The sequence below is a fragment of the Eubalaena glacialis genome, chromosome 15 (assembly GCF_028564815.1).
Source record: "Eubalaena glacialis isolate mEubGla1 chromosome 15, mEubGla1.1.hap2.+ XY, whole genome shotgun sequence".
In the NCBI taxonomy this organism is placed as follows: Eukaryota; Metazoa; Chordata; class Mammalia; order Artiodactyla; family Balaenidae; genus Eubalaena; species Eubalaena glacialis.
The window spans coordinates 24,927,703-24,955,248 of NC_083730.1; the positions used below are offsets into that span (position 1 = coordinate 24,927,703).

General features: G+C 43.6%; 1 protein-coding gene across 2 annotated transcripts in view; it reads left to right on the forward strand.

The window, feature by feature from the left end:
- Positions 1-27,546, forward strand: part of MYO5B (myosin VB) — a 372,781-nt gene that overhangs the window by 199,145 nt on the left and 146,090 nt on the right. For both annotated transcript variants that reach the window (XM_061168927.1, XM_061168926.1), the window contains exons 5-7: positions 16,128-16,284; positions 24,418-24,561; positions 26,161-26,242. In XM_061168927.1, the coding sequence (XP_061024910.1) occupies positions 16,128-16,284; positions 24,418-24,561; positions 26,161-26,242 (383 nt within the window). The remainder of the gene's footprint in view (positions 1-16,127; positions 16,285-24,417; positions 24,562-26,160; positions 26,243-27,546) is intronic.

A 27,546-nucleotide genomic window follows, 5' to 3' on the forward strand; every position in this document is an offset into this window, starting at 1 on the left:
TTTATATATAGTAGTGTGTATCTGTTAATCCCAAACTCCTAATTTATCCCTCCCCCTGCTTTCCCTTTTGGTAACCATAAGTTTTTCTTCTGTATCTGTGAGTCTATTTCTGTTTTATAAATAAGTTCATTTCTATAATTTTTGGCTATATTCTTAATTGAAGGAAATGTTAAAGTTGTTAAAATTTAGTAAAAACTAAATAAAGATGTGCTTTTTATTCCATTTAAGTTCACGGATCCCCCTGAATTGTGTTCATGGGCCTGTTGGGAATGTGTGGGCCCCAGGTAGAGAACACCTGAAGTAGGGATAGGGCAAAGCTGTCTCCTTTCCCCAGCTATAGGCATTAGCAGGCAGCAGCACGCTTCTGGTAGTGTGTGTGCACCTGCGTGCTTCTAACCAGTCTGCACTGTTATTTCAACTGTGTGGGTATCAACAATGTAAATCCAATTAATGAGGAGACTCTACTTTGATTTCTAGGTGATTTATCATAAACTGTTAGCTGGAGCTTAGACTTAAATGTAAAGGCTCCTATTGTTTGCAGCCAGGAAAAATGGTTAATAAATTCACACATTAAGGATTGTGTAGCCTCTGAGCCTCTGTGTAGCTAATCGTTGTTTTACGTTCAGTGTTACATGGTATTAGGCTGATATCAACCATGAATAATTTACAGGGTATTTGAATTTCTACGAGTACCTGAACATATTTATATAGTGACCCATTTAATTAAGCTGTTGAGCGGTGGTTCTTAACCCTAGCAGAACTAATGTTGTAGCAGAACTAATGTTGTAGCAGAACATCAGAATCACTTGTGGAATTAAAAAAAAAACAAATATCTGGGCCCCACCCCCAGAGATTGTGATCCAGTTGGTCTGCTGTGGAATCCAGGAGGGGGAGTTTCATAAGTTCCACAGGTGTTTCTAATGTACAGCCAGGGCTGATGAACAAACGATGGTTCTTTGCAGTCAAATTGTTGCCAGAGGCCATGACTTGCCTGTTGGGGTCTTAGTGCCCTAAACTTCACCCTCTTCCCTGAACACTGCTTGTGCTTTCCCACCCTTTGCACAGCCTGACACCTCTGCCTGGAATGGCCTCTTGGAATAGATCACCAAGGGCCTGGAATGCTGAAGACGCTGAAGGCATCCCACAGGCCACAGTGTCTCATGAGAGGGTGCTTAGCGGGACCTACATACAGTCAAATGAGTGTTTTGGAAATATCTTTCCAATGGCAATGAGGAGAATGGATTGAGTAGGGGCTAAAATAGGCACAGGAGGACCAGTTATGATGCTGTGGAAGAATCCCGGAGAGAAAGGATGAGTATCATTGTCCAGAGGGCAGTTGTGCATATGTGCTTGGCTCTTGGGAGACAGCTGGGTTGGGGAGATATATCTGAGTGTGGACAACTTTTGGGTGGCAGTTGTAGTCATAAGGAAAGATGAGATCACGTTAGAGGCAACCTGGAGAAATGAGAGGAGATGCTGAAATTGACTTGCAGGGATGCCCTAAATTTAGAAGATGAATGGATGAGGCAGTATCTATAAGAGAAATCGTAAAAGACCTTGTATCTTACTGGTAGCTTGGCAGAGAGAGTGCGGTGTAGAGAAAGAGGATGAGCTTTAGACTGAGGTGCTCAGATGCACCTGGCTTCAGATACCAACTAGCTGGACTACTGACCAACGAGAAGCCTTTTTACCTGAGTATTGCTTGAATGTGTTCCTTCACCACAAAACAGTTTCCAGCACCAAATGAAATAGAGCTTGAAAAGTGTTTATTTGGTACTGTAGGGTACAAATATGTGTATATCATAGTTTACCCCCAGCTAATGATAACATTAAACAAAATAATTCTGTAAAGTATAAAATCACAGGAAACATTTGCCTCTGTTGCTCACCTTCATCTAAACCCACAGATTTCTGAGTTTCAAGGTATATTTTCAAAATTAGCGGGTAGCTGCAGTTGATGTGGAGTATCGCACAGCTCAACTATAACCTGGATCTGGAATCACAGAGTTCAAGAATAGCAGGAGGTCTTAAGGATCATCTTCCAGCCCTTTAGTTTAAAAGCGGAGAAGTTGGCACATCCCCGTTCACACCAAGGAGCCCCCCACCCAGTTTGTCTCACTCTGCCCTGCTTATCTTCCAGGGATGGGTGGGCTTGACTGAGTTCCCAGAGGTTCTTTCTGCGATGCGTTCACATCTGAGAGGAGACAGCCTCTTCTGGGAATAGCGAGTAAGTGGAAGGAGATGGATTCATTTTGCTACTACCTGTATCGCACTACACCTAGGAGGTTTATAAATAGAACTTAGCACTCGGAAGGCCACTGTGAAATTGAAGTGGAAAAATGATACTTGGATATGAAATGCACTAAGTACTTAGCTCCTGCACTGTAAGAAGGTTCAATTTCATCTTACTGAGTAGACACTTAGGGCTCTGACTGTTAACTAACAGTTAAGCAGTTTTCCATGAATATTTATGGCAGCCTTCTTGAATGGCTTGAGTTCTGGGCTGTGAGCACACAACGCTACCTGGGAGGGTGGCAGTGTAGGACATTAGTGCCTGATGGCAGAGGTGCTCAGGGATGCTCGTCTACCTCCCTCACACGTAGAACCCAGGGCCTGCTTGGGCCGTGAGCCTGGAGGACCCCTCACATAGGTGCCCTCCCTCTAGCTGGCCAGGACATATGTCCTCCTTCCCACTTTGAGCCAGGCTTTCTTGTTGGCAGGCTTCATAGAATCTCTAGCTTGGAGCTTTCTTGCCCAGCCCCTTCTCACAGCAGGACTGTTCTTTCTAGTGCCCCAACCTTGAGAGGAAATCTTTAACTTTAGACTCACTGTAACTGTATGATTCTGTTTTGAGCCCAAAACTGCCTCAGTGTAATTTTCTGTATCCTTCTCACCTAACTTTACCTCCATCCTAACCTCTCTCTGTCCCCAAACCTTACTTTTCCCTCCCCACGGAACCCAGTTTTATTTCCGCCAATCTGATTCTGCCTTCTACCTGGCGTTACATGACTTCCCCCATTCTAATGGGGTTTTGATATCATTTTGTATTAATATAGTTGTGTTTGTATCCCTAAGCATCATGTTTCTTTTTTCTTGTTAAGTTTCTAAAGAAAGTGTCATACCGTATATAGTACTGTCATTCTTTTTTAGTTGGCATTGCTTCTAAGATTCATTGTTTTCTTAGTCTGTCTCCCAGTTATTAACTCTGTCCCTGGTACTGACACAAATATCTTTGTTCAACAGAAATTCTTGATTAAAAATTCTTTGTATCCCCATTCTCTGGGGCAGTTCTTTTTCTTTTTTAACCATAGTAGATGGCCTGCATTGTGATGATGGTGTTGAAAATATCATTAGAGACTAGACAAATATAGACAGGCAAGAGACAGTAGATTGATTACCCCATTAGTGAATAGAATGTATTCTACTGACACACCTAAATTTTCAGATGATTTGTTACTGGGGAAGAAACGATGGAGGGACTTAGTGATGCGTTCAGAAACAGGGCATCCTTCCTACTGCGCCTTAGCCAGGCTTTTCCTCCCTCCTGTTTTGCACCTCCACTGTGTGTCCGGGTTTTTAGTGGGTTTTGTTCTCACCTCTTCACCTCTCTCAGGGAGTGCCCAATCCAGGGAAAGAGAGTCGCACCTGCCTGAGGCTTGAGGCCGCTGCTGTCAGCCCCCTTCCCATGGGTGAGCTGGGGAAACTGAACTCAGGGCAGGAACCACCAAGTTTGGTTTGCAGGCAGTAAGTTGCACATCTCTAGGGGGCACCAGACCCTGGCCTCAGCCTATATAGACCACCATACATGACAGCCCTTACTAGGGCTCTTTTCTTGACACAATCCAGGTGCTGGCCTGCCCATCCAAGCCCTGCATCTGAGATTGGCCGTCATGGAACTTACCATCTAGTGGGAAAGACAATGGTCGAAGGACTACTAAGTAGATCAGTAAAGTATTAGTAAATTGTATGCTGAATGCTATGAAAGTAAGGTGGTCAGGGAAGGGCTTCTGAAGAAGTGATGTTTTAGCTGAGGTGGTGATGCTAAGCCAACCAGCACTGAGGACACCTGATTCATGTCTAATGTCTTAACCGAGGCTAGATTTGTTAGGGGGATTCACTAATGGATGCTTGATTATACACGAAGGGGCTGTAATGGTGATACAGAGATGTCACAGCATAACCCAGTGAGAAATTGTACAGGGGTAAGGAAGCCTGTGTTCAAGTTTGCACTTGGTGTCTTACTAGCTGAGAACTCTGGGAAGATCACTCGGCCTTTCCAAACTTCAGTTTTATCCTCTTTAAAATGAGAAGTCTGGCACCAATAGTCTTATGAGTCCTAAGCAAGAGATAACATGGCCAAGAGTTTTGTACACCATTCGAGCATGATGTGAGTAGGTGGTGGTCATTAATTACAATGAAAAGTAGTAAGGCGTGAGCCGCCATCAGAATATGATTGAGTACCAGGCATTAAGAGTTGTGAGGTCAAAGAAGGGAAAATAAGTTTGAACTGGAATAGCTTCAGACAGCTGTAAAGTAGGAAGGAATAAAGAAACAAGCCCTGTGTCGCTTGAGCATCGTGAACAAAGAGAAGAGTGGCACGTGATAAAGCTGGAAAGAGGTGCTGGTTCACGGAGGGCATTGAACATGATCCCAGAGCTGGGATCTTGGAGGCAGAGGGGTGCCATTGGACGGCTTAAAGCAGGGGGAGAGGTTTGATCCAATATTCACGACAAAAGGTCATATGAAAAGGTTGCCTTACAGAAGGATGACAGTGAGGGTTAGAAAGCTGCGATTGCAATGCTTGTCAGAGATGATGATGGCTGGGACTAAGAGGTCCAGAGAGGAGAGCCGTCTGTACTGGGAGGTGAATTCAATAGGGCATGCTGGCTGGAGGGAAAGGGAGGAATTCACAGTGACTCCCAAGTTTCTGGCTGAAGTGGGTGAGTGGAGGCTGGTGCCCCTTACACAGAGAAGGCCTGGGTCGGGGCACGGGAAGTGACGGTGAGGCTTCGGCCCCAGGAACCCTGCAGGTTCAAGGTTAAAGCAAGTGCCCGCCCTCCGGGAGCTCTCAGTTCAGTGACTGATGTGTGGACGCACTGTGGCAGTTAGAACAGGGGGTTCCAGGTGGGAGGATGGTGGTGCCACACCCGTTCACAGGTGGAGGGCCTGGCCTCATTGTCACAGCCGGGGCTTCTCTCAGTCAGAAATGGCTGAAGCCGTGCTTTCCTGATGGTTCTGTGTGCACATCGCTGACGGGGAGGCCACGGGTGATGAATTATTCTCTGCGGGAAACCCAAACAAGACAACACTTCAGCGGGGTGTCCCCGCAGTTCCCGCAGCGTCTCCCTGGCTGATCAGTGCTCTGCAGTGTGGACCTCAGGTGCCTGGACAGCCGCCTTTTCCGCTCTCCAGAAATGGGGCCGGGGAGAGAGGTTGGCCTTGCTCAGGGAGCTTCACGTGCTGCAGTGATTTGGTGGGAAACTTTTACCAGAAAAGCAGGTGGCTTAGTAGCAATTAAATCCCACCTCTCAGATGTCACAGACAGGGATCCAGTGCGAACCAGGGAGAGTCTGTGGTGCACGTGTTGGTTACTGGTGTTTTACCTGGAAGCTGGAGAGTGGCTGGTACCCGACCAGGAGTCCTGTGCTCTTGCCTGACGCACAGGCCTTCAAGGGACTTTTCCTGCTTAGGGTGGTGCTGCCTTCCTGAAGACAGCCTGGGCCTGAGTGACGGCTGGTATTTCACGGTATGAAATGGCCATGGCCATGGGTTAATTTTTCTAAATACAGGCAGACCTTGTTTTATTGCCCTTTGCTGTATTGTGCTTCACAGATAATGCCTTTTTTTTTTTTTTTTTTTTTTTTTTTTTTTACAAACTGAAGGTTCTTGGCAACCCTGTGTCAAGCAAGTCTATTGGCACCATTTTTCCAACAGCATTTACTCACTTCAAATCTCTGTGTCACATTTTGGTAATTCTTGCAGTGTTTCAAACTTTTTCACAATTATTCTATTTGTTACCGTGATCTGCGATCAATGATCTTTGATGTTACCATTGTAATTGTTTTGGGGTGCTACGAACCACACCCATGTAAGAGGGTGAAGTTAATTGATAAATGTTTTGTGTGTTCTGCCTGTTCCTCCAACCAGCCGTTCCCCCATCTCTCCCCCTCTCCTCGGGCCTCCCTATTTCCTGAGACACAATATTTTTTTATTTTTCCCCTAACTTGCCCCCCCCTTCCTTCTTCCCTCTGTTTTTCTTTTTTTTTTTTGCAATCTACAAAAACTTTTTTTTTTCCCCACACACACTGTATTTTATTTTTACAAGAGATAAATAGACTGACACCAAGCATTGTACATGGATGACCACAACAAAAGCAACAATGATTGCAATTACCAAACATGAAACACACTCATACTATGTCATAATATTGACATTCAGTCCAGTAATCCTCCACTGTAACAGCTCCTTTACTTTGCAGTGAAAATTGATTTGTATATTCTTTGCCTCTGAGTCCTTGTGGGATTTTTTCTTTTTTTAAATTCAAACAGAAAGTCACAAAAATTATACTCATCCTCATCAGTTCACTCAGTCCCATGTAATTAATTTTTTTTTTTTCATCTTGATCTTTTGTTAGCACTTTTATGAGCTCATCAGTTTTTCATTAGAGTTCTGAAAATGCTTATTCATTCAGTTCAGCAGTACAGTCAGGTACCAGAAACCTGTACTTGTCAGAGTCTTTTCCATGAATTTCCTGAAGATGAAACCCTTTTATAGGAACATATTTACAAAAGCATCAGAGTACACCCAGAACTGTCTGTAAATGACAAAAGACTTAAAAATGACCACGGTTAAAGATTTGATGAAAGTTCATAATAATGCAGTTGACAAGAAAATTAGTTATTTCTGAGATATACATTTTAAAGTAATAACTAGGATTATGACTTACAACATTATACCAGAACATATAAGATTTTTAGAAATTTCATGTAATGTCTGAAACATTTATATTAACATATTTCCATACAAATAACCCAATGAAAGTTTAGTATTAGTTGTTTTGTTTGTTTGTTTATACTGCCAGTTCTTATTAGTCATCAATTTTATACACATCAGTGTATACATGTCAATCCCAATCGCCCAATTCAGCACACCACCATCCCCACCCCACCGCAGTTTTCCCCCCTTGGTGTCCATATGTCTGTTCTCTACATCTGTGTCTCAACTTCTGCCCTGCAAACGGGCTCATCTGTACCATTTTTCTAGGTTCCACATACATGCGTTAATATACGATATTTGTTTTTCTCTTTCTGGCTTACTTCACTCTGTATGACAGTCTCTAGATCCATCCACATCTCAACAAATGACTCAGTTTCGTTCCTTTTTATGGCTGAGTAATATTCCATTGTATATATGTACCACAACCTCTTTATCCATTCGTCTGTTGATGGGCATTTAGGTTGCTTCCATGACCTGGCTATTGTAAATAGTGCTGCAATGAACATTCGGGTGCATGTGTCTTTTTGAATTACGGTTTTCTCTGGGTATATGCCCAGTAGTGGGATTGCTGGGTCATATGGTAATTCTATTTTTAGTTTTTTAAGGAACCTCCATATTGTTCTCCATAGTGGCATCAATTTACATTCCCACCAACAGTGCAAGAAGGTTCCCTTTTCTCCACACCCTCTCCAGCATTTGTTGTTTGTAGATTTTCTGATGATGCCCATTCTAACTGGTGTGAGGTGATACCTCATTGTAGTTTTGATTTGCATTTCTCTAATAATTAGTGATGTTGAGCATCTTTTCATGTGCTTCGTGGCCGTCTGTATGTCTTCTTTGGAGAAATATCTATTTAGGTCTTCTGCCCATTTTTGGATTGGGGTGTTTGTTTCTTTAATATTGAGCTGAATGAGCTGTTTATATATTTTGGAGATTAAACCTTTGTCAAGCCGTTGATTCGTTTGCAAATATTTTCTCCCATTCTGAGGGTTGTCTTTTCATCTTGTTTATGGTTTCCTTTGCTGTGCAAAAGCTTTGAAGTTTCATTAGGTCCCATTTGTTTATTTTTGTTTTTATTTCCATTACTCTAGGAGGTGGATCAAAAAAGATCTTGCTGTGATTTATGTCAAAGAGTGTTCTTCCTATGTTTTCCTCTAAGAGTTTTATAGTGTCCAGTCTTACATTTAGGTCTCTAATCCATTTTGAGTTTATTTTTGTGTATGGTGTTAGGGAGTATTCTAATTTCATTCTTTTACATGTAGCTGTCCAGTTTTCCCAGCACCACTTATTGAAGAGACTGTCTTTTCTCCATTGTATATCTTTGCCTCCTTTGTCATAGATTAGTTGACCATAGGTGCGTGGGTTTATCTCTGGGCTTTCTATCTTGTTCCATTGATCTATGTTTCTGTTTTTGTGCCAGTACCATATTGTCTTGATTACTGTAGCTTTGTAGTATAGTCTGAAGTCAGGGAGTCTGATTCCTCCAGCTCCGTTTTTTTCCCTCAAGACTGCTTTGGCTATTCGGGGTCTTTTGTGTCTCCATACAAATTTTAAGATGATTTGTTCTAGCTCCGTAAAAAATGCCATTGGTAATTTGATAGGAATTGCATTGAATCTGTAGATTGCTTTGGGTAGTATAGTCATTTTCACAATGTTGATTCTTCCAATCCAAGAACATGGTATATCTCTCCATCTGTTGGTATCATCTTTAATTTCTTTCATCAGTGTCTTATAGTTTTCTGCATACAGGTCTTTTGTCTCCCTAGGTAGGTTTATTCCTAGGTATTTTATTCTTTTTGTTGCAATGGTAAATGGGAGTGTTTCCATCATTTCTCTTTCAGATTTTTCATCATTAGTGTATAGGAATGCAAGAGATTTCTGTGCATTAATTTTGTATCCTGCAACTTTACCATATTCATTAATTAGCTCTAGCAGTTTTCTGGTGGCAGTTTTAGGATTCTCTATGTATAGTATCATGTCATCTGCAAACAGTCACAGTTTTATTTCTTCTTTTCCAATTTGTATTCCTTTTATTTCTTTTTCTTCTCTGATTGCCGTGGCTAGGACTTCCAGAACTATGTTGAATAATAGTGGTGAGAGTGGACATCCTTGTCTCGTTCCTGATCTTAGAGGAAATGCTTTCAGTTTTTCACCGTTGAGAATGATGTTTGGTGTGGGTTTGTCATATATGGCCTTTATTATGTTGAGGTAGGTTCCCTCTATGCCCACTTTCTGGAGAGTTTTTATCATAAATGGGTGTTGAATTTTGTCAAAAGCTTTTTCTGCATCTATTGAGATGATCATATGGTTTTTATTCTTCAATTTGTTAATATGGTGTATCACATTGATTGATTTGCATATATTGAAGAATCCTTGCATTCCTGGGATAAATCCCACTTGATCATGGTGTATGATCCTTTTAATGTGTTGTTGGATTCTGTTTGCTAGTATTTTGTTGAGGATTTTTGCATCTATATTCATCAGTGATATTGGTCTGTAATTTTCTTTTTTTGTAGTATCTTTGTCTGGTTTTGGTATCAGGGTGATGGTGGCCTCATAGAATGAGTTTGGGAGTGTTCCTTCCTCTGCAATTTTTTGGAAGAGTTTGAGAAGGATAGGTGTTAGCTCTTCTCTAAATGTTTGATAGAATTCACCTGTGAAGCCATCTGGTCCTGGACTTTTGTTTGTTGGAAGATTTTTAATGACAGTTTCAATTTCATTACTTGTGATTGGTCTGTTCATATTTTCTGCTTCTTCCTGGTTCAGTCTTGGAAGGTTATACCTTTCTAAGAATCTGTCCATTTCTTCCAGGTTGTCCATTTTATTGGCATAAAGTTGCTTGTAGTAGTCTCTTAGGATGCTTTGTATTTCTGCGGTGTCTGTTGTAACTTCTCCTTTTTCATTTCTGATTTTATTGATTTCAGTCCTCTCCCTCTTTTTCTTGATGAGTCTGGCTAATGGCTTATCAATTTTGTTTATCTTCTCAAAGAACCAGCTTTTAGTTTTATTGATCTTTGCTATTGTTTTCTTTGTTTCTATTTCATTTATTTCTGCTCTGATCTTTATGGTTTCTTTCCTTCTGCTAACTTTGGGTTTTGTTTGTTCTTCTTTCTCCAGTTTCTTTAGGTGTAAGGTTAGATTGTTTACTTGAGATTTTTCTAGTTTCTTTAGGTAGGCTTGTATAGCTATAAACTTCCCTCTTAGAACTGCTTTTGCTACATCCCATAGGTTTTGGGTTGTTGTGTTTTCATTGTCATTTGTCTCTAGGTATTTTTTTATTTCCTCTTTGATTTCTTCAGTGATCTCTTGGTTATTTAGTAACGTATTGTTTAGCCTCCATGTGTTTCTGTTTTTTACGTTTTTCCCCCTGTAATTCATTTCTAATCTCATAGCGTTGTGATCAGAAAAGATGCTTGATATGATTTCAATTTTCTTAAATTTACTGAGGCTTGATTTGTGACCCAAGATGTGATCTATCCTGGAGAATGTTCCGTGCACACTTGAGAAGAACGTGTAATCTGCTGTTTTTGGATGGAATGTCCTATAAATATCAATTAAATCTATCTGGTCTATTGTGTCATTTAAAGCTTCTGTTTCCTTATTAATTTTCATTTTGGATGATCTGTCCATTGGTGTAAGTGAGGTGTTAAAGCCCCCACTATTATTGTGTTACTGTCAATTTCCTCTTTTATAGCTGTTAGCAGTTGCCTTATGTAATGAGGTGCTCCTATGTTGGGTGCATATATATTTATAATTGTTATATCTTCTTCTTGGATTGATCCCTTGATCATTATGTAGTGTCCTTCCTTGTCTCTTGTAACATTCTTTATTTTAAAGTCTATTTTATCTGATATGAGTATAGCTACTCCAGCTTTCTTTTGATTTCCATTTTCATGGAATATCTTTTTCCATCCCCTCACTTTCAGTCTGTATGTGTCCCTAGGTCTAAAGTGGGTCTCTTGTAGACAGCATATATATGGGTCTTGTTTTTGTATCCATTCAGCAAGCCTGTGTCTTTTGGCTGGAGCACTTAATCCATTCACGTTTAAGGTAATTATTGATATGTATGTTCCTATGACCATTTTCTTAACTGTTTTGGGTTTGTTTTTGTAGGTCCTTTTCTTCTCTTGTGTTTCCCACTTAGAGAAGTTCCTTTAACATTTGTTGTAGAGCTGGTTTGGTGGTGCTGAATTCTCTTAGCTTTTGCTTGTCTGTAAAGCTTTTGACTTCTCCATCAAATCTAAATGAGATCCTTGCCGGGTAACATCTTTATTGGAGTATAATTGCTTTACAATGGTGTGTTAGTTTCTGCTTTATAACAAAGTGAATCAGTTATGCATAGACATATGTTCCCATATCTCTTCCCTCTCACGTCTCCCTCCCTCCCTCCCTCCCTATCCCACCCCTCTAGGTGGTCACAAAGCACCGAGCTGATCTCCCTGTGCTATGCGGCTGCTTCCCACTAGCTATCTATTTTACGTTTCGTAGTGTATATATGTCCATACCACTCTCTCACTTTGTCACAGCTTATTTTTATTTTTTATTTTTTTCCAAGACACAATATTGAACTTAGGCCTATTAATAACCCTACAATGGCTCTGAGTGTTCAAGTGAAAGGAGGAGTCAGTCGCTGCAGCAAACTGCACTGTGGTCTTGTTTTAAGAAACGGTCACAGCCGTCCCAGCCTTCAGCACCACCACTCTGGCCAGTCAGCAGCAGGATGCCCCCCGAAGCAAAAAGATTACAGCTGGCTGAAGGCTCAGATGGTGGTTAGCATTTTTTTTTTTGCAATAAAGTATTTTTAAATTAAGATATGTACATTGTTTTTTTTAGACATAATGCTATTGTGCACTTAATAGACTACAGTATCGTGTAAACATAACTTACATGTACTGGGAAACCAAAAAATTCATGTGACGCTTTACTGTGATATTCTCTTTATTGGGATATTTGCCTTATTGTGGTGGTCTGGAAACGAACCTGCAGTATCTCCAAGGAATGCCTGTAAAGGGAACCTCACTGGGCTCAGGAGAAAAGGACTGACTGAAAAGCACATGGACCCAAGTTGTCAGCTAAGTCATGTCTGTAACTGGGCCGAATGGATGGAGCCATACGTTGGTTGTGTTTTTGAAGGACACCGGGTAGAATTCCATGCTCATAAATATCTCCCCCACAACCAGCCCTAAGTAATGGAAGTTTGAAACTGAGAGCTTTTCCCCACCCACACTTCCTGTTACAATTTTGATCACGGAATCATCGAATGTCAGAGACAGATTAAATCACTGGGGGAGTCCATGTCACAACCTTGTACTTGACAAGATGAAAAGACAAAGCCCAGAGAAAAAAAGTGACCCAAGGTCACACAGCAAGTAAAATGACCACACAGGGCCTGACATCAATATGGGATGAGAGGTGACACTGCCTCACAAGTGGCACAAAGCAAATGACGTGAAACTTTAGAAGGCAGAGAAATAATTGCCTGCTGGGCTGCCTGAGACAGGTCGGACTTCAGTAGAAGGGTGTATGTTGAAGGTGATTTCAGGTAGGGGGAAAACCATAAATGGCAGTGCTGGGAAAGTGTGCAGTTTCAGAGACTGACGTGTAGCTCATTTTGTCTGGACTATAATACCCTCATCTTATACAAAGTGTAGAGATCGTTTCATATAATCTTGCAGCAAATCTGTAAGATGGGGGTATCCTCTGTAATGTGGTTAAGGCTTACAAAGAGCCTGCTGATGGCTGAACCAGGACTCAGACAAGATCCTTAGACCAAAAGCCCGGCGTTCTGTTCTTAGCACCATAGTCTGCCGACGCTTGTCAAGGGTTTTAGCGTTGGGATGTGCATTGTGGAGGGGTTCAGCTAAGGAGTTTGGACTTGATTCGGTAAGCAACGAGTAGTTAACTTTTTTTGAGCGGGGAGAGCGTGATTAGAGCTGTGCTTTAGACATCTAATCTGGCAGGAATGTTAGGATGAATTAGAGACCTAGGTCCCTAAGTCAAGGTGACCACCTAGAAGAGCATGAGCATGGTTGGGGATCAAAGTCATAAGAGACTGGACTGAGATAATCTGAGGGTCAGGAGGTCAACTCCCTTGCCCAAAGTCAGGCAGCTAACCAGTGCACGTGAGGTTCAAAGTCAAGTTTGTTTTTACTGCCCGTATTCTGGTCTTGTGTTCTCTAGTTGAGTTGGAAGCAAAGCTAATATGGGTAGAACAGACTGAAGATGCTGTTACACATCATCCCCAAGGCCAGCTTATGGGCCGTTACAAATAGTGTACAGATACGTCATGTGCACCCGGCCATGTAGTAGACTAAGAATGGGCGTAGGTAGGATGTGCAGAAGTGCAGTGGATGTAAATAAAAATCATCAATTTAAAAAAATATTTTAAGTTGGTCTCAGTAAGGGGAGTTGTTAAAAGGTCCTTGTTGGTCTAAGAAGAGTTGAATTTCCCTGACTTTAGTCTTATCAGCATCAGTTTGACTACCCACCAAATTAGGTGGGAGTTAGCACTAATGGTCGTTGCCCAGACTCCCTCATGCCCAAGAGCCTCGAGTGTAAAGATTTGAAACACTTGGGGATGTTTGTAACCCCTGATAATAGTTTTGCCACGTATATGCATTTTCATCAAAACACCAAAGTTAGCTTCCATGTCCTGCCAGTTTTTTGTTTCCCTGCCTTGATTCCCTCTCTTTGTGAGGTCTTGACACTTTGTTGTCACGTGAAGTAGCCCTGCCTTTTTGCCTTTCTGGCCACCTACACTTGGAATAGCCTGCTTGGTCCTCAAAGTTTTCTGCCACTTGTATGAGTCATTCTCTTTCCTGAGCAGTGTGTGACTTTTCAGTCATTTCCCAGTGATGCACAGGGCAATGCCCATCTTGACACAGCAAGTGAAAAGTGACAGGTGTCACTGGTCTGTGCCGCCTTTTTTGTGCCAGATGTAGTATGTTATCTGGGTCTCTTCGCAGTTCAGTTCCCTCTGTGTGCTGTGTTGCCGCAGGGAGCCTGGCAGCACTCACGACCCCTAGCCCCCCACCAATCTGATTAATTCTCTCCTGGCATCCACATATTGCTCCCAGGGATCCTTATTAAGTTCTTTGGACAGTATATACCTCCCCATTCGATGTGGTTCTCTGAAGAGGACTAAGTCTTAGACACAACCTGTGCTCATCCTTTTTGGGTTAAACATACAGACTTTGAGCAAAACTCCAAACTTTTGGGTATGGCTCCTGCCATTTAGTTCTCCTTGTTGCAGATTCAGGTGGTTTTAAAGGTGGCATCAAACTTGGTTCTCTTTCATAGGTCTAAAGCCCAGCTTGTTAGACCCTTAGTCCCTGGGGATGCTTGTGCTTCTGAGCAGTTCTCTAAGGAGTTGATTATGATGGTATTGAGAAGAGGAGGGGTGATACCTGTCCTGGTCCCCAGGGTCCAGTGGATGTCATATCAGATTTAAACAACAAATGAGAATGGGAACTGTAGGCATCCACAGGCTTCTTCAGAGGCCACCTTTCAATATGAGGTTTTCACAGAACCAAGGAGAGGAGAAACACACTCTCATGACCGTGGTATCCTAGAGCTACAAGGGCACTCCGAAAGCCACTTCTTATTCCATCCTCCAAATACTAGGTGAGATTCTATGTAACTTTTCAGGTAATTGGTTGTATAGCCAATTTGAAAGATCAATTTTTTCAGCTTCATCTTCTCAATAGCATCTACTAGTCGCCTGTATTCACTCAGGTCCCTCCCCACTTAATGATGGTGTGTGTGAGCTGAGACTGCTCAGCTCGTTGCTGATCTTGAAAAGCAGCTGAAGGTTAAGGTTTCTTCAGCCCGGCTACCACACCTGACTCTCCCCCGGGGGCCCCCTTTCAAACCGGTTCTTGTCTGTCTTTCTAGTTCACCTCTAGTTGACATCAGTGTCATCACACCACTTTTTCAGCTTCTCAGCTGTTGGCCCAGAAGCAGGGCCAACATTCATCCACCTGTGCTGATCAGGTACAATCTGCCTGTGCTGATAATTACCGAGGTGGGGCAAGCCGTTCTTTCTGTAGCCAGCCCTGCCCAGGAAGCCACAGGAGCTGGTGTTAGGAGTACTGGGCTGGTGCCAGGAGACCTGTGTTCTAAACCTGACTTCACACTTCTCGGTTTCTTCACCTGGAAAGGAAGAGGGCTGGTTGATCCCTAAGTTGGCTTCTCCTCCAACATAATATTTTATCTCGGGTGTATTCTCTATACCAGGCACTGTTAAAGGTACTGCAGATTGAAAGCGAAGTGCCTGCCGTCCTCCTGGCAGTGGATTTGTGGGCTGGAGGTAGATGGCTGAGCATAGCTCTTACAAGCAATTCGTTTCCCAAACTCATGCCCCAGATGTTTGTTCTTACTCCCTGCTTGAACATCCATGTTCCTTGGAGACCAGATAGGCTGTGTTTTCCATTACTTGTCTGTCTTGTATCTGTCTCAAAGGGATACATACAGATACATTTTATCTGATGTAGAGTATCTGCTCTCTGCCTCCCATTTAGTCTGACTGAACTCCCTCTTATTGCAATCAATAGCTGTTTTATCTAATTTCTGGGAACCTTGAGGCAAGATCAGCCTGGTGGTTAGTAGCATGCCCTTTGTGATAGATCTGCATGAACAAAAATGTTCAGAACTGTGTCTGCTGGCATGCTAGGCTCAAATGCAAGAGGAGAAGAAAAGAACCTTGGTCTTGAAGAAAGTGACACAAGATGGGCATGTAACAGAAAGGCGAGATTATGTAACTGAAAGTGTATATTTATGTAAGTTCTCAGGGGATGTCTATGTAAGGGAGTGGTCTATGGGGTACTGCCTCCAGAGAGAACTTGGGAGAGTGACCCGACGGCTACATCCCCATTCCCTCAGGTCATAAAATAGGATTTATAAGCCCTTCTCAGAGCTTCTTTCTCCCACTTTCAGATCTTGTGCAAGCAAGCGTATGAAGAAAGGTGGGCTATTTTTACGCTGCCCCTCACATTTACTCCTAAACGAGGGAGGGATGCTCCTGATTGGGTTCGGGCCCTTGTCAACAGTGTCATTGGAAGGCGACAGTGTCATTGGAAGGCGACTATGCCTTTCCACGGCCAGCGACTGACCAAGGCTTTTTCCTTTGCAGAGATGAGAAGAACCAGTCCATCATAGTCAGCGGGGAGTCTGGAGCCGGCAAGACCGTGTCGGCCAAGTACGCCATGCGCTATTTCGCCACGGTTAGTGGCTCGGCCAGTGACACCAACATCGAAGAGAAGGTCCTGGCGTCCAGTCCCATCATGGAGGTAAAGCCATGCAAATGTCCTTGGCCTTCTTTGCTGGAGTCCCTTCTGCTGGCAATAAGACTGCTGAGCGTCCAGCCTCGCGTGGCCGATCACAGAGTTCTTGGAAGCCACTCACGTGGTCAGCATTCATGCCTCTCCCCAAGAACCCATTGTCCACTGCTGAGGGAAGAATTTCAAAGGTGCCCCTAAAACCACAGATTTGGGAATATTCTGACCTGGTAGCCCAGGTCCCCAATATTGGATAGAGTGACCTCTTCATGTTTTCCTTGTTTTGACTCTGCTGAATACTGTCGTGACAGTCCTCCCCCATCTATCGCCATCTCTGCTGTGTTCCTCCCCCCTGCTGCCATCCTGTGTCAGCAAATCAGTGTCCCACCAAAACCATTTGATGCTATGAAGGTCCGCTGAATCAGGAGGGCAATCTTCATGGCGGTGAGGAGGCCTAGGTAAAAGATTCCCCTTTTTCCCAAAAAATATTTGGACGTTTTATCTTTTGGGGGTAGATAGAGTCAAGCTATGTGACGACACAGAATCTGTTGGAAGATCCTCAGAAAATGTTACCTTTGTTGGCACGGACAGGTCTTGCCTGTCTCTTCACCACCCCTACCTCCCGGCTGGGTGGCCTCAGAGCGGCTGATGCAAGTGCAGGGCCAGAGATATTTCCAAAACCTTAGGTCTAGCTATAGTAAACCATGTTATAGGGTCAGAACTCCATTTCTCTTTTTCTTCCGTTCCTTATAAAAGCTTCATTCTCATGGAGTTGAGCTAAATGGCTGCACAGTCCCTGAGCCAGCTTTGATTTCCTGCCTTTGAAGCTGAAGCTCTTCATTATTGTCTGGGCTGCAGTCTCTTAGGAGTAGGCCCTTCTGCCAGCCCCAAACAGCCCCTTTGTTTTAGTAAGAAGAAATTCGGTTGAGACCAAAAGCTGCGAAAACAGCGTCAGGTTTCTCTGCACAGCCTTGAGCCCCGTCGATTAAGACACAAAGCACCGGTGTGGTTGGTCCTTCAGATTATTTTGGAGCTGGGGGAACAAGAACCTGCCTGGACCTTCCCAGGTCCCCTCTCTCTCCCTCTTCCTTTACCAAGTGCAGGAGTAAATTGGGTCTCAGTTCATAGGAGCTCGTTGATTATCCAGGCAAACTCTCCTGCCTACAGAGTTGCATTATCCAGAGAAGTTTTACTCTCTGCTGAGTAATCAGACACACTGTGTTCACTAAGAATTAGACAAAAGCAAGTTTTGGTATCTGTTCTTGTATGAACTGGGAAATGGTCAATACAGTTGAAGGCATTTTTACCAAACAGATAAAAACAAACAGAAAAACACTTTTATTAGATTACAGTTGTTCTTAAACTTGACTGTGCATCAGAATCGCCTGGAGGCCTTGTTAAAGCAGATAGCTGGGCACCACCCCCAGAGTTTCTGATTCAGAAGTGCCTGAGAATCTGCATTTCTCACAAGTTCCTAGGTGATCCTGGTGCTGCGGATCTGGGTCCTACACCTGTTTGAGAACCATTTATTGAATAAATATTAAAAAGGTAGGAAGGAGTCACTGGAAAATATGGAAGAAAAGGGAATAATCCCCCATGAGCCTACAGCCTGCTAATAATTGTTCCATATTTTGGTATATTTCCTTCCAGCTTTTTCACTGACTATTACAGTATATGCCTTGTCCCCATATTATTAAGCTTTTTACAAACTTATTGGCTACAAACATACATTAATAGATGGTTTTACCATAATTTAACTTCCTTTTGTCAGACATTTAGTTGGTAGCCTCTTTGCTCATAGCATTTATTCTAAGACCCAAGGTGGTGGCCTGGCCATGGCCTGGATTCAGGAGACGATCATGGACTTGAGTCCACACCCTCCTTGGGCCGTCTACTGCACTTAAATGGAAGCAGCTAAGACAGCACTCTGCGATTAGCATCATGTTTCATCTTAGGTGGGAGTGAGACCAGGATTTCAGCTTTTCCTTTGCCTCTGAGTTTCAAAATGCAGTTCATCTTTTAGGTAGTAAGATTGCAGAGACACAGAGTGCCTCTTCTTTTGGAGGTAAAGTACGTAGTTATTCTGGACAAAACAGGGAAGGGAAGAAACCTGTTTGATCTCTGGTGACTGAACACAGTTCTTGTTAGCCAAGATAGGAATTTAGTGAAGACAGATCACCACATTATTAAGCAGGTACAAGACACAGGGGGAATGATTTTTTTTTTAATTTTATTGTTTTGTTGTAGTAAAACATACGTAATATAAAATTTATCACCTTAACCATTTTAAGTGTACAGTTGAGTGGTATTAAGTACATTCACAATGTTGTGCAACCATCACCACCATCCATTTCCAGAATTTTTTTTTAATCATCCAAACAGAAACTCTGTACCCATTCAGCAATAACGTCCTATTTTCCCCTCTACTCAGCCCCTGGTAACCTCTATTCTAATTTCTGTCCCTGTGAATTTGCCTCTTTGGTGTCTCTCATACAAGTGGAATCATATGACATCAGTCCTCTTGTGTCAGGCTGATTTCACTTAGCATAATGTTTCCAAGGTTCATCCATGTTGTAGCATGCATCAGGACTTTGTGGGGTTTTTTTAATGGCTGCATAACATTTTGTTGCATGTGTATACCACATTTTGTTTATCCATTCCTGCGCTGATAGTTGGGTTGTGTCCACCTTTTGGCCAGTGTGAATAATGCTGCTGTGAACATTGGCGTGCACCTGTTTGGGTCGCTGCTTTGGGAATGTTTTTTAAATGACTGTGATCTGAAATGATCTAATGTTTTCAGTATCTGTTATAGCTTGAGTAAGCTGGTGGACTGCTGGGGAGGCATGGAAGAAATGTGAGAGCCACATGCACACCCCTAGAGAAGGAGAGTGTGTACATGACCCAGCCCAATCTTGCGTGATGTCACGTAAACAAATGCTACAGTGGTTTGAGCTCAGAACATTACATTTCTACAGTTGTGCAAATTGGTACTTTGGAAATTATGTGGGTAAGTCCAGAGGGCTCATTCTGTCAAGTACAGAGTTTTGTTATCATAGAGACTATCCCTTGAGCTGTTATTGAATATTACATTTGAGAGAAATATTGGACATGAACATGGGGAGGAAGAATTATTGCCAGGAAGAACTCTAGGTGGAATTAGAGTGTTGTCAAGTAGAGAAAGAGCAGCTTCTGCTCTGCCAAGACCCAACTTTTCACAAGTTCAGAGTCTTACTTGGGCCCTTGTGTCAGGAAGCCCAGTCAGCTTTGTGGCTCCTCAGAGGGTTACAGCCAGTGCACGTCATGTTTTAATCAGGGCACAGCTGATTACTGATGACTCCAGTCCTGTCCCGGGGACGGCTGGCACCTCCCAACGAAGCAATCAGTTATGGTCATGTCATCACCTCATTATTTCTGCAGGCCAGCAGCTGCAAATGCCTCCTAGGGAGTCGGAGAGTTGAGGGCCGTCTGAGGAGGCGGAATTCCCAGTGGGCTGCGCTAAGTGGCAGTTGTTTGAATTAAAGGTGACTTGAGGGTGGCTTGGGATTGGCTGGGGTGGATTGGGATGATTTATTGTCAGCGCCAGAGCTCTCTGACCCCATTCTGTTTAAGAGCTTGTCAGCATCCTGGGAGTGATTTGTTCACAGGTCTGCACTGATTAAAAAGATATTGCTAGTCAAGAGACTGATAGAGCAGGGACAGAACCCAAGCCCAGCCCAGAGGGGTCACATGGCTTCTTGGGCTGACTGGAGTCTGCAGGCATACAACTCTAGGAGCCCCAGAGACTCCCCTCAACCTGGGAGAAAGAAAGGGGGCTAGGGGTACAGTGAGCAGAATTGACAGAAACTAAGACCAGTTACTGTGTAATTTTCAGGGTTTGACTTTTTTTTTAAGCTGAAGAAGCAAGAAGGCCTACAACTATTAACCTATTCATACAAGAATCTGCCCCTAACATACCTTACCTTCTCCTCTTGTTTTCTCTCATGTTTCAACACACTCTAGCCATTCCTCACTTGTTGGGGCTCTCACATACCCCTGTCCCTTTGCCTACACTATATTTATAAATAAAATTCCTTTTCCTTCCCCACTGGTAAAATTCTACTCACCCTTTAAGATCCACTTCATCTTACACTTCTTAAAGCGTTTCCTGTTCTGCCAGCATTGGCTAATTTCTTCCTTTTCTGTTTCCACACTGGTTGATATGCATCTCGTTATTGTATAATCGCAATCATATTGAAATGATTTGTTCCAGTCCATTTTTACTTTACTACATATTTGTACATGTATAAACCAGAAAAAGGTAGTTCTTTTATATCACATATAAATGGTATCATATTCTTTTAACCACTTTGCAACTTGCTTTTCACTCATTATTTTTTTATTTATCCATGTATCATGCTCTAGTTTAGTTTAACAGCTTTTTAGCATCCCATTTATGAATATTCCACATTTTATTTATCTCTTCCTCCTATTGGTAGATATTTAGATTGTATTTTTTATTGTTAAATACAGCCTGCATTAAACATTCTTTTGCACACCCACTTGTACACTTGTGTGAGTTTCTCTAGGTAGTATCTAGAAGTACAGTTGCTGGATTGTTAGGTCCATATATGTTCAATTTTACTAGATGTGCCAAATTGTTCTTAAGAATGGCTGTTGCAGTTTACATTTGGACCAGCAGTGTATGAGAGTTCCTTTTTCCTCACATCCTCATCATCATTTCATAGTATCAAAGTTCTTTAGTTATTGCCACTCTGGACTTTCATTTTTGTCTACATTTCTCTGATTTCCACTGAGGTTGAGTATCTTATGTTTATTGGTCATGTGAGTTTCTTCCATGCATTCCCTGCATACGTCATTTGTTCATTTTCCAAATTTTAACTATTTGTATCGTAACTGTGTCTTTTGTTGGATTGTGGACTCAGAGTCAAAGCCTGGGTTTTTATCTATAACAACTGGATTTGTTTTCCTCATGCATCAGAATGTTTTCTAAGTCAATAAGCAACAACAACAAAAAACCTAGCAGGGGTTTAAAAGATAAAGAACAACGTGCAGGTCCTTCACACACGTGTAGAAGTGGGAAGTCCTTCAAGCCCAGAGTAGAGTTTATGGGTTTGGTAGTAATAATACAAACAACCCCTTCCCTTTGTGGGTAGCATTATATACTTTCAGAGTACTTGTAGATCCATTATATCACTTCTCAAAGCAGCCTAGTGAGGTAAGGAGGATAGACCTTTTGGCAGTGATCTTTAGACTGTTGGCAAGCTTTCCCTAAGCTACCACAAGGAGTGATCTCAGATATGGTAAGGGTTCTTGTTGCCATTTTAGAAATGACAAAATTTGAATTTTTTGAAATTTTGGAATCGAGATTTTTTGTTTGAAACTAGATAATCCTTTAGAATTTTATACAAACTGGCCTTTGCTGATTGCACCCTCCTGATGTTGTTAACATGTTCCTTTGGCCTCTGTATATCCTTTGAAAGGGTAGTAAAATTTAGAGGCTTGATTAGATTTAGGTTTGTTTGTTTGCTCGTTTGTTCTTAAAATCCAAGAACCCTTTATTGGTGGTGGTATGTATTCCCGTCAAGAGGCACAGAATATTTAGGTGTCTTTTGGTGATGTCAGCAGCCATTGCTTATGCCTAGACCTATTAATTCATCAGGAGTTACAAAATGGTGACGTTCTCATTCTATTTTTCCTCTTGCATTTATCAGCTGGAATAAGTTTAGGAAGAGAAACTTCTCCTTGCCAACTAGTTACGCTGATAGAGTTTACACAGGGAAGTTAGGATGGATGTTTGATTGCTTATCTACTGGTTGTCAGAGTAATGAGTTGGTTCCCTGCCATCCTCTGAAAGGCTTTTCTCCCCTTTCTTATGAAAAGGTAAAAGTGAGGATTCATGTCTTTGTCTTTATCCTTTGATTTGACCTGGCTGTTTGAGATGAGAGAAGTTACCCACATGGGTGGCAGCTCCTGTCTGGTGGTGAGTAGTTTGGAGAGTTGGAAAAGGACTGCGAAACCAAGTGGAATGAACACAGACTGTGGGCTCAGTTATATCTGAATTTATATCTTGGTGTTGGCACTTCCCAGCCATGTGACCCTGGGCACACTGCTTACCCTCTCTAAGCCTAAATTTTCCCATAAGTATGAGGAAAGTTGATAATGCCTCTCCCCTGGGATTCTTGTCTGGATTCAGGGAAACTAAAGGGATCCCAGCCCAGGACCTAGCTTGTGATGGAGGCCTGGGAAACCATCACTTTTACCTGCATTTTAGGGAATACAGCCCTCCTTGCCACTTTTCAAACAGAATAGGCTTCCTGAAGTCTGACAGTGGCTTGTCACATGGTGCCTTGAAGGATCAGGGCTCTCTTGGAAGTGGGTGCAGTGAAGCCTCTGCTGAGATGATGAGGTTGGTGGATGCTGAGGGGCATGAGTGATGACGTAAACTCCTCAGATTAGTCATCTCTTTGACGGTCGTTTCAGCTTGGCCAGACTCCAGCCTCGCCCTGACCTTAGGGGCATGTTCCATGCTCCATGGTTCCCTTCAGAGCAATGCAATGTACTGGGGTTACACTTTCCCCACTTTCCTACAGAGGTACACACTGTATATGTGATGTATAGGTTGCTGTATACACTTTAAACCGTAAAAGAAAAAAATATGTATTCATGACCCTAACAGGAGATTTTAGGGACCTAAAGAGGCAAGTGACCTTCGAGGACAAGGACTTCAAAATTCTTATTTCACAGGAAAGAAAACCAAAACCCAAGTTCATCTATGCTTCCATTCACTCAGATGTTTTGAATGCCTGCTGTGTGCTGGGCACTGGAGTGAGTGTGGGAGGTCCCATGGGGAAGCAGACGTGCACACCTCACTCTCACAGAGACAGGGTGGTGTCTCGTGGAGATGGGGGTTAGGGAAACAAGGGGACGTGCAGAGTGAGGCCTGGGAGAGCACATGGTGTGGGAGCTCCCCTCGCTTATGAGGCCAGGGTAGGCCTTCCTGAAGAAGCCACATTTGAGCTGAGACCAGAAAGAAGAGGTGGAGGGAGCATGGGCAGAGAGTGTTCCCAGTAGAGGGAACCATGTTTGTGAAACTTGGGGGGTGGGGGAGGAGGCAGAGAGAACACAGGTCTTTTGAGAAAGAATAGCAAGTTCAGGATCATAAGAGGCTGGAGACAGAGGGCAAGAGTGATGAGAGGCCAGGCTGGGCTGGGTCCCTCAGGGCCTCCAAAATCGTGATCTTCTTTTAGCCTCTTTGTGCCTCAAATTTCCTAGACAACTGAAAAGTTACAGTGGATATTTTTCGAGTGTTGTAACCACCTGAAAAGTAAACATGTGAAAGGGGTTTCAATATTAGTATGTTCATTACCAACCCATCAGCAATGTGATGTTTTATAGAAAGTGAATAATCACACAGTGAGACCAGTCATTTAGCCACTCGTCTTTTACATCATTGTCTCGTGTTTTGAACTGTGTCCCTGCTGCTGTGTAAGAAATAGTACCAAGAGGTTGATGGCTTCCTGATATGTCCTAGTGATGATGTGTGTGTTGGGGGGAGGGGGGCGTTTGACATTTGGTCTCTTTCTAGGAAGTACCATTTAACAGTTGGGAACGATATTTGACGTTTGATCAGTGGAGACCTGATCAAAGTGGATTAAGCCCCAGAAGATTCATTTTTCTCACAGAAAGTCTAGCGCTCTTGGGTGCTGGCATTGATTTAGTGGCTCAAGGATGTCAGAGCAGTGGTTTCTGTGATTCTCTAGACCTTTCTTTGATTCTCTAGACCTTTCCCTCGTGGTCCCAAGGTGACTGCTGCAGCTGTAGCCATCACATGCACATTCCAGGTAGGAAAAGGAAGAAGAGAGGAAGGTCAATGGGAAGGTCAGTGCACCTTCCAGCTGTTTAGTCCCCTTTAGAGAGACCGTCAGTCAACTCATCACTCTCATTGGCCATCGTTAGGAGTAAGGGAAGCAAGAAAGTGAAGTTGTTTTGTTTTCTTTTAGCTCGGCCCATTGTCATCCTAATAGTAGAGAGGTTCTAGAAGGAAGGAAGAGGGAGGGAATAGAGGTGCCGCCATGAGCATACAGTCCTGAAATTTAAGAAAACTCACCATGTTGTGCACACTTTTTGTTTGTTTGTTCTGCACAGGCCATTGGGAATGCTAAAACCACTCGCAACGACAACAGTAGCCGTTTCGGAAAGTACATTCAGATTGGCTTTGACAAGAGGTACCGCATCATTGGGGCCAACATGAGGACCTACCTTTTGGAGAAGTCCAGAGTGGTCTTTCAGGTGAGCCCTGTGACTGGACCTTCTTGTATTTTTTCCCGTGGATTTTTACTCCCTCCATGTTCTGCTCCCTATGCCCAAAGAACATCTCATCGTTTGAACCTGGATTTGGATAGACTTGTTCTTTCGGTTTTCATTTTTTTTTTCATTAGTAAGTATTCATTTATAGGCATCAGACCTGAAAAATTTTTACTCAGTATTGATATGTTTCAGTGAGCGTTGTTTTTATTTCTATTTATTTATTTTTAAATAAATAAGTACCATGCATATACCATGCAAGCACAATATCTATCTATCTATCTATCTATCTATCTATCTATCTATCTATCTATGTATTTATTTATTTATTTATTGGCTGTGCTGGGTCTTTGTTGCGGCACACAGGCTTCTCTAGTTGTGGCGTGCGGGCTCAGTAGTTGAGGTGTGTGGGCTTAGTTGCCCCGAGGCATGTGGGATCTTAGTTCCCTGACCAGCGAGTGAACCCACATCCCCTGCATTAGAAGGTGGATTCTTAACCACTGGATCACCAGGGAAGTCCCAGGGCATTGTTTTTAGATTCAGTCAACAAACATTTATTGTTTGTTATGTGCTAGCCCTGTGCTAGTCACCAGAGATACAGTGAAGAATAAGACTGTTGTGTTCTTTGTGGACTTTGGAGTCTTGTGATCAGGGGAATGTCATATAGGGTCTGTGGATTTCAACTTTCACCAGGAATCGTATTTGGTAAGTTATACTAAAAAAAAAAAAAAAAAAACCCACTTGACCACTTACTTCATTTCCTTTTCAAATAAATGGAGTTCTCGCTTCTCATGTGACTCAGTTCTTCTTTGCTCGCCTTTTGTTCCCTCCTTCCCAACTACTCTTTGGCCTCTTGGTGACCCTCTTCCTCCTCCACCCTGGCCTTTGGTGGTGGTCATTGCAGTTCACAACCCCGAGAGCAGTTCTCTCCACCTCCCAGGTTTGGTTGGACTACCCCACATCCTTCATTTCACTGCATCAGAGCAAGCAGCCTGCTGTGCTGCCCGCGGCTCTGGCCAGACTCCCTGTGGGCTTTCCTCTTCCTTGCTGCCCTTGCTCAGGCCTCCTGAAGCCCCCGTCCCACCCATCACCACCACGACCACTCCGCCAGTTTAAGGCAGGTCTGGCCCCATTGTCCCCTGGAAGCCCTGTCTCAGTCGTGGACCTCTCCTGACCGTCCCAGCCTGACGTGATGGGCAAGGGCATAGCTTTTACTTAGTTCCAGGCGTCCCAGAGGAGAAAGGGAGCCTGCAGCAGGGGAATGACGGTCAGCCCACCATGAGCCTGGCAGCACGGTTATCTGAACAAGTGCTGATCCACCGAGCCGTCACTTGTGGGGTAGCAGTGATGTTCTATAGAGGAGGAAAAAGAAAACCCCTGTGTTCTGCATAAATCAAGAGGTAAAAGTCCTCTGGTTGGCAGAAGGCCCCATAACAGTGAATGAAAAACCTGGAGGTAGGAATTGAAGGTGGCAGAGGCGTGAAGGAAAAGCCTTGACCTCTGTCACCCTGGAATTAGAATGGGCAACGGGACAATCTTGGGGGTCCCTGCCCTTAACACTGCTTAACTGTTTTCCTCCTCCAGGCAGATGATGAGAGGAATTACCACATCTTTTACCAGCTCTGTGCGGCTGCCAGTCTTCCGGAATTTGAAGAGCTCGCACTAAGTAAGTAAACGGGCTGCGTGCCCGTCCTGGGGCTGGGCTGCTGCTGCCGCAGGTGGGGCATCTGGGGGCTCTGAGGGAGAAGGTGTGCGCGGCTCAGCGTCCTCTGTCGCGGGTTCTTAGCTCTGCCTCACCTGTGGGCACAATCCCACCCCTCTGTGAGTTTCATGCCCACAGGAAATGAGAGGATAAGAGGCTGGGGGTGGAACAGTGTTTTGCAGAGCACCAGTGAATTGACATGCATTATTATTTTGAAAAATATGTTTTCACTCTAGACGCCCTGAGAAATGCGTCTCAACCACGAGGATCTAGAGATTAAGCTAATGCGCATCACTTAATTGTGGCTGACGTGTTTTAAGTCATATTTAAGGATTGAGACAAAGAAAAAGAAGGAAGGGGGTGAGGATAAAGCAGGGGTAAGACGGGGTTGGCTCAAGGGGCATGTTGATGAATCCTGGGCGACCCCACAGAAGGTGAGAGAGGAACTTAGAGAGTTTAACTGGACCACTGAGCCTCAGCTGGGCAGCAGTGCTCCAATTCCTCGCAAACAGGCAGGCAGCTTGCCCACATCCACCCTGCAGCGTGGAGGCCAGAGCGGAGCAGCCAGAGTGGGGTGCCAGGGGCATGCGTCAGCGTTTTGCTGCCATCAGGTAGGAAGACAGCCTTTCAGGGGGTCCCAGTCACCCTCCGTTTCTGTTATTGTTGTCTGCTAAGGTGCCTGGAGACTGTTGACTTGGAGCTAGTGGAGTTGAGAGCCAGGACAGAGCAAGAAGGGCGAGCAGGCTTTAGTTCTGGACACCATACCGATGTAGCCCCGCTCCTCGGGCCTGGAGCCTTCCCCGTTCTATGTGTGCGGCCCTATCTTGGAATATTGACTGAGTCCTGCCACTGAGTCCTCCAAGCCATCTGCCGGTGGATGCGTGTGGTGAGGGCACACCTCGGGGCCATGCAGCTTCTCTGTCCCTGGCCTGTCGTCTGTATTTTGGGGAGGTGTGGGTAGGTCCAGTACTACTAGATGGTGTACAGAGCTGGGTGTCTAGACAGAGGTTAATTGGCTTTTTTGCAACTGTGTGTCTAGACAGAGGTTAGTTGGCTGTTGTGCAACTGTGAAAGGAGTAGACTTCTGAGGCTTTACTGTCCCAGAGCCAAATCCTCGCCATCTTAAGGACCCATCACCAGATCCACCTCTGACCGCTCCAGCCTATGCTCCCAGTAGGTAAAATAAGTCAAGTAGCTCAAACCTTGGTCTGCCCGCCTCACTCTCTGCTTTACTTGCATATGGATTCTGGTAGCACTCAGTGCCTGTG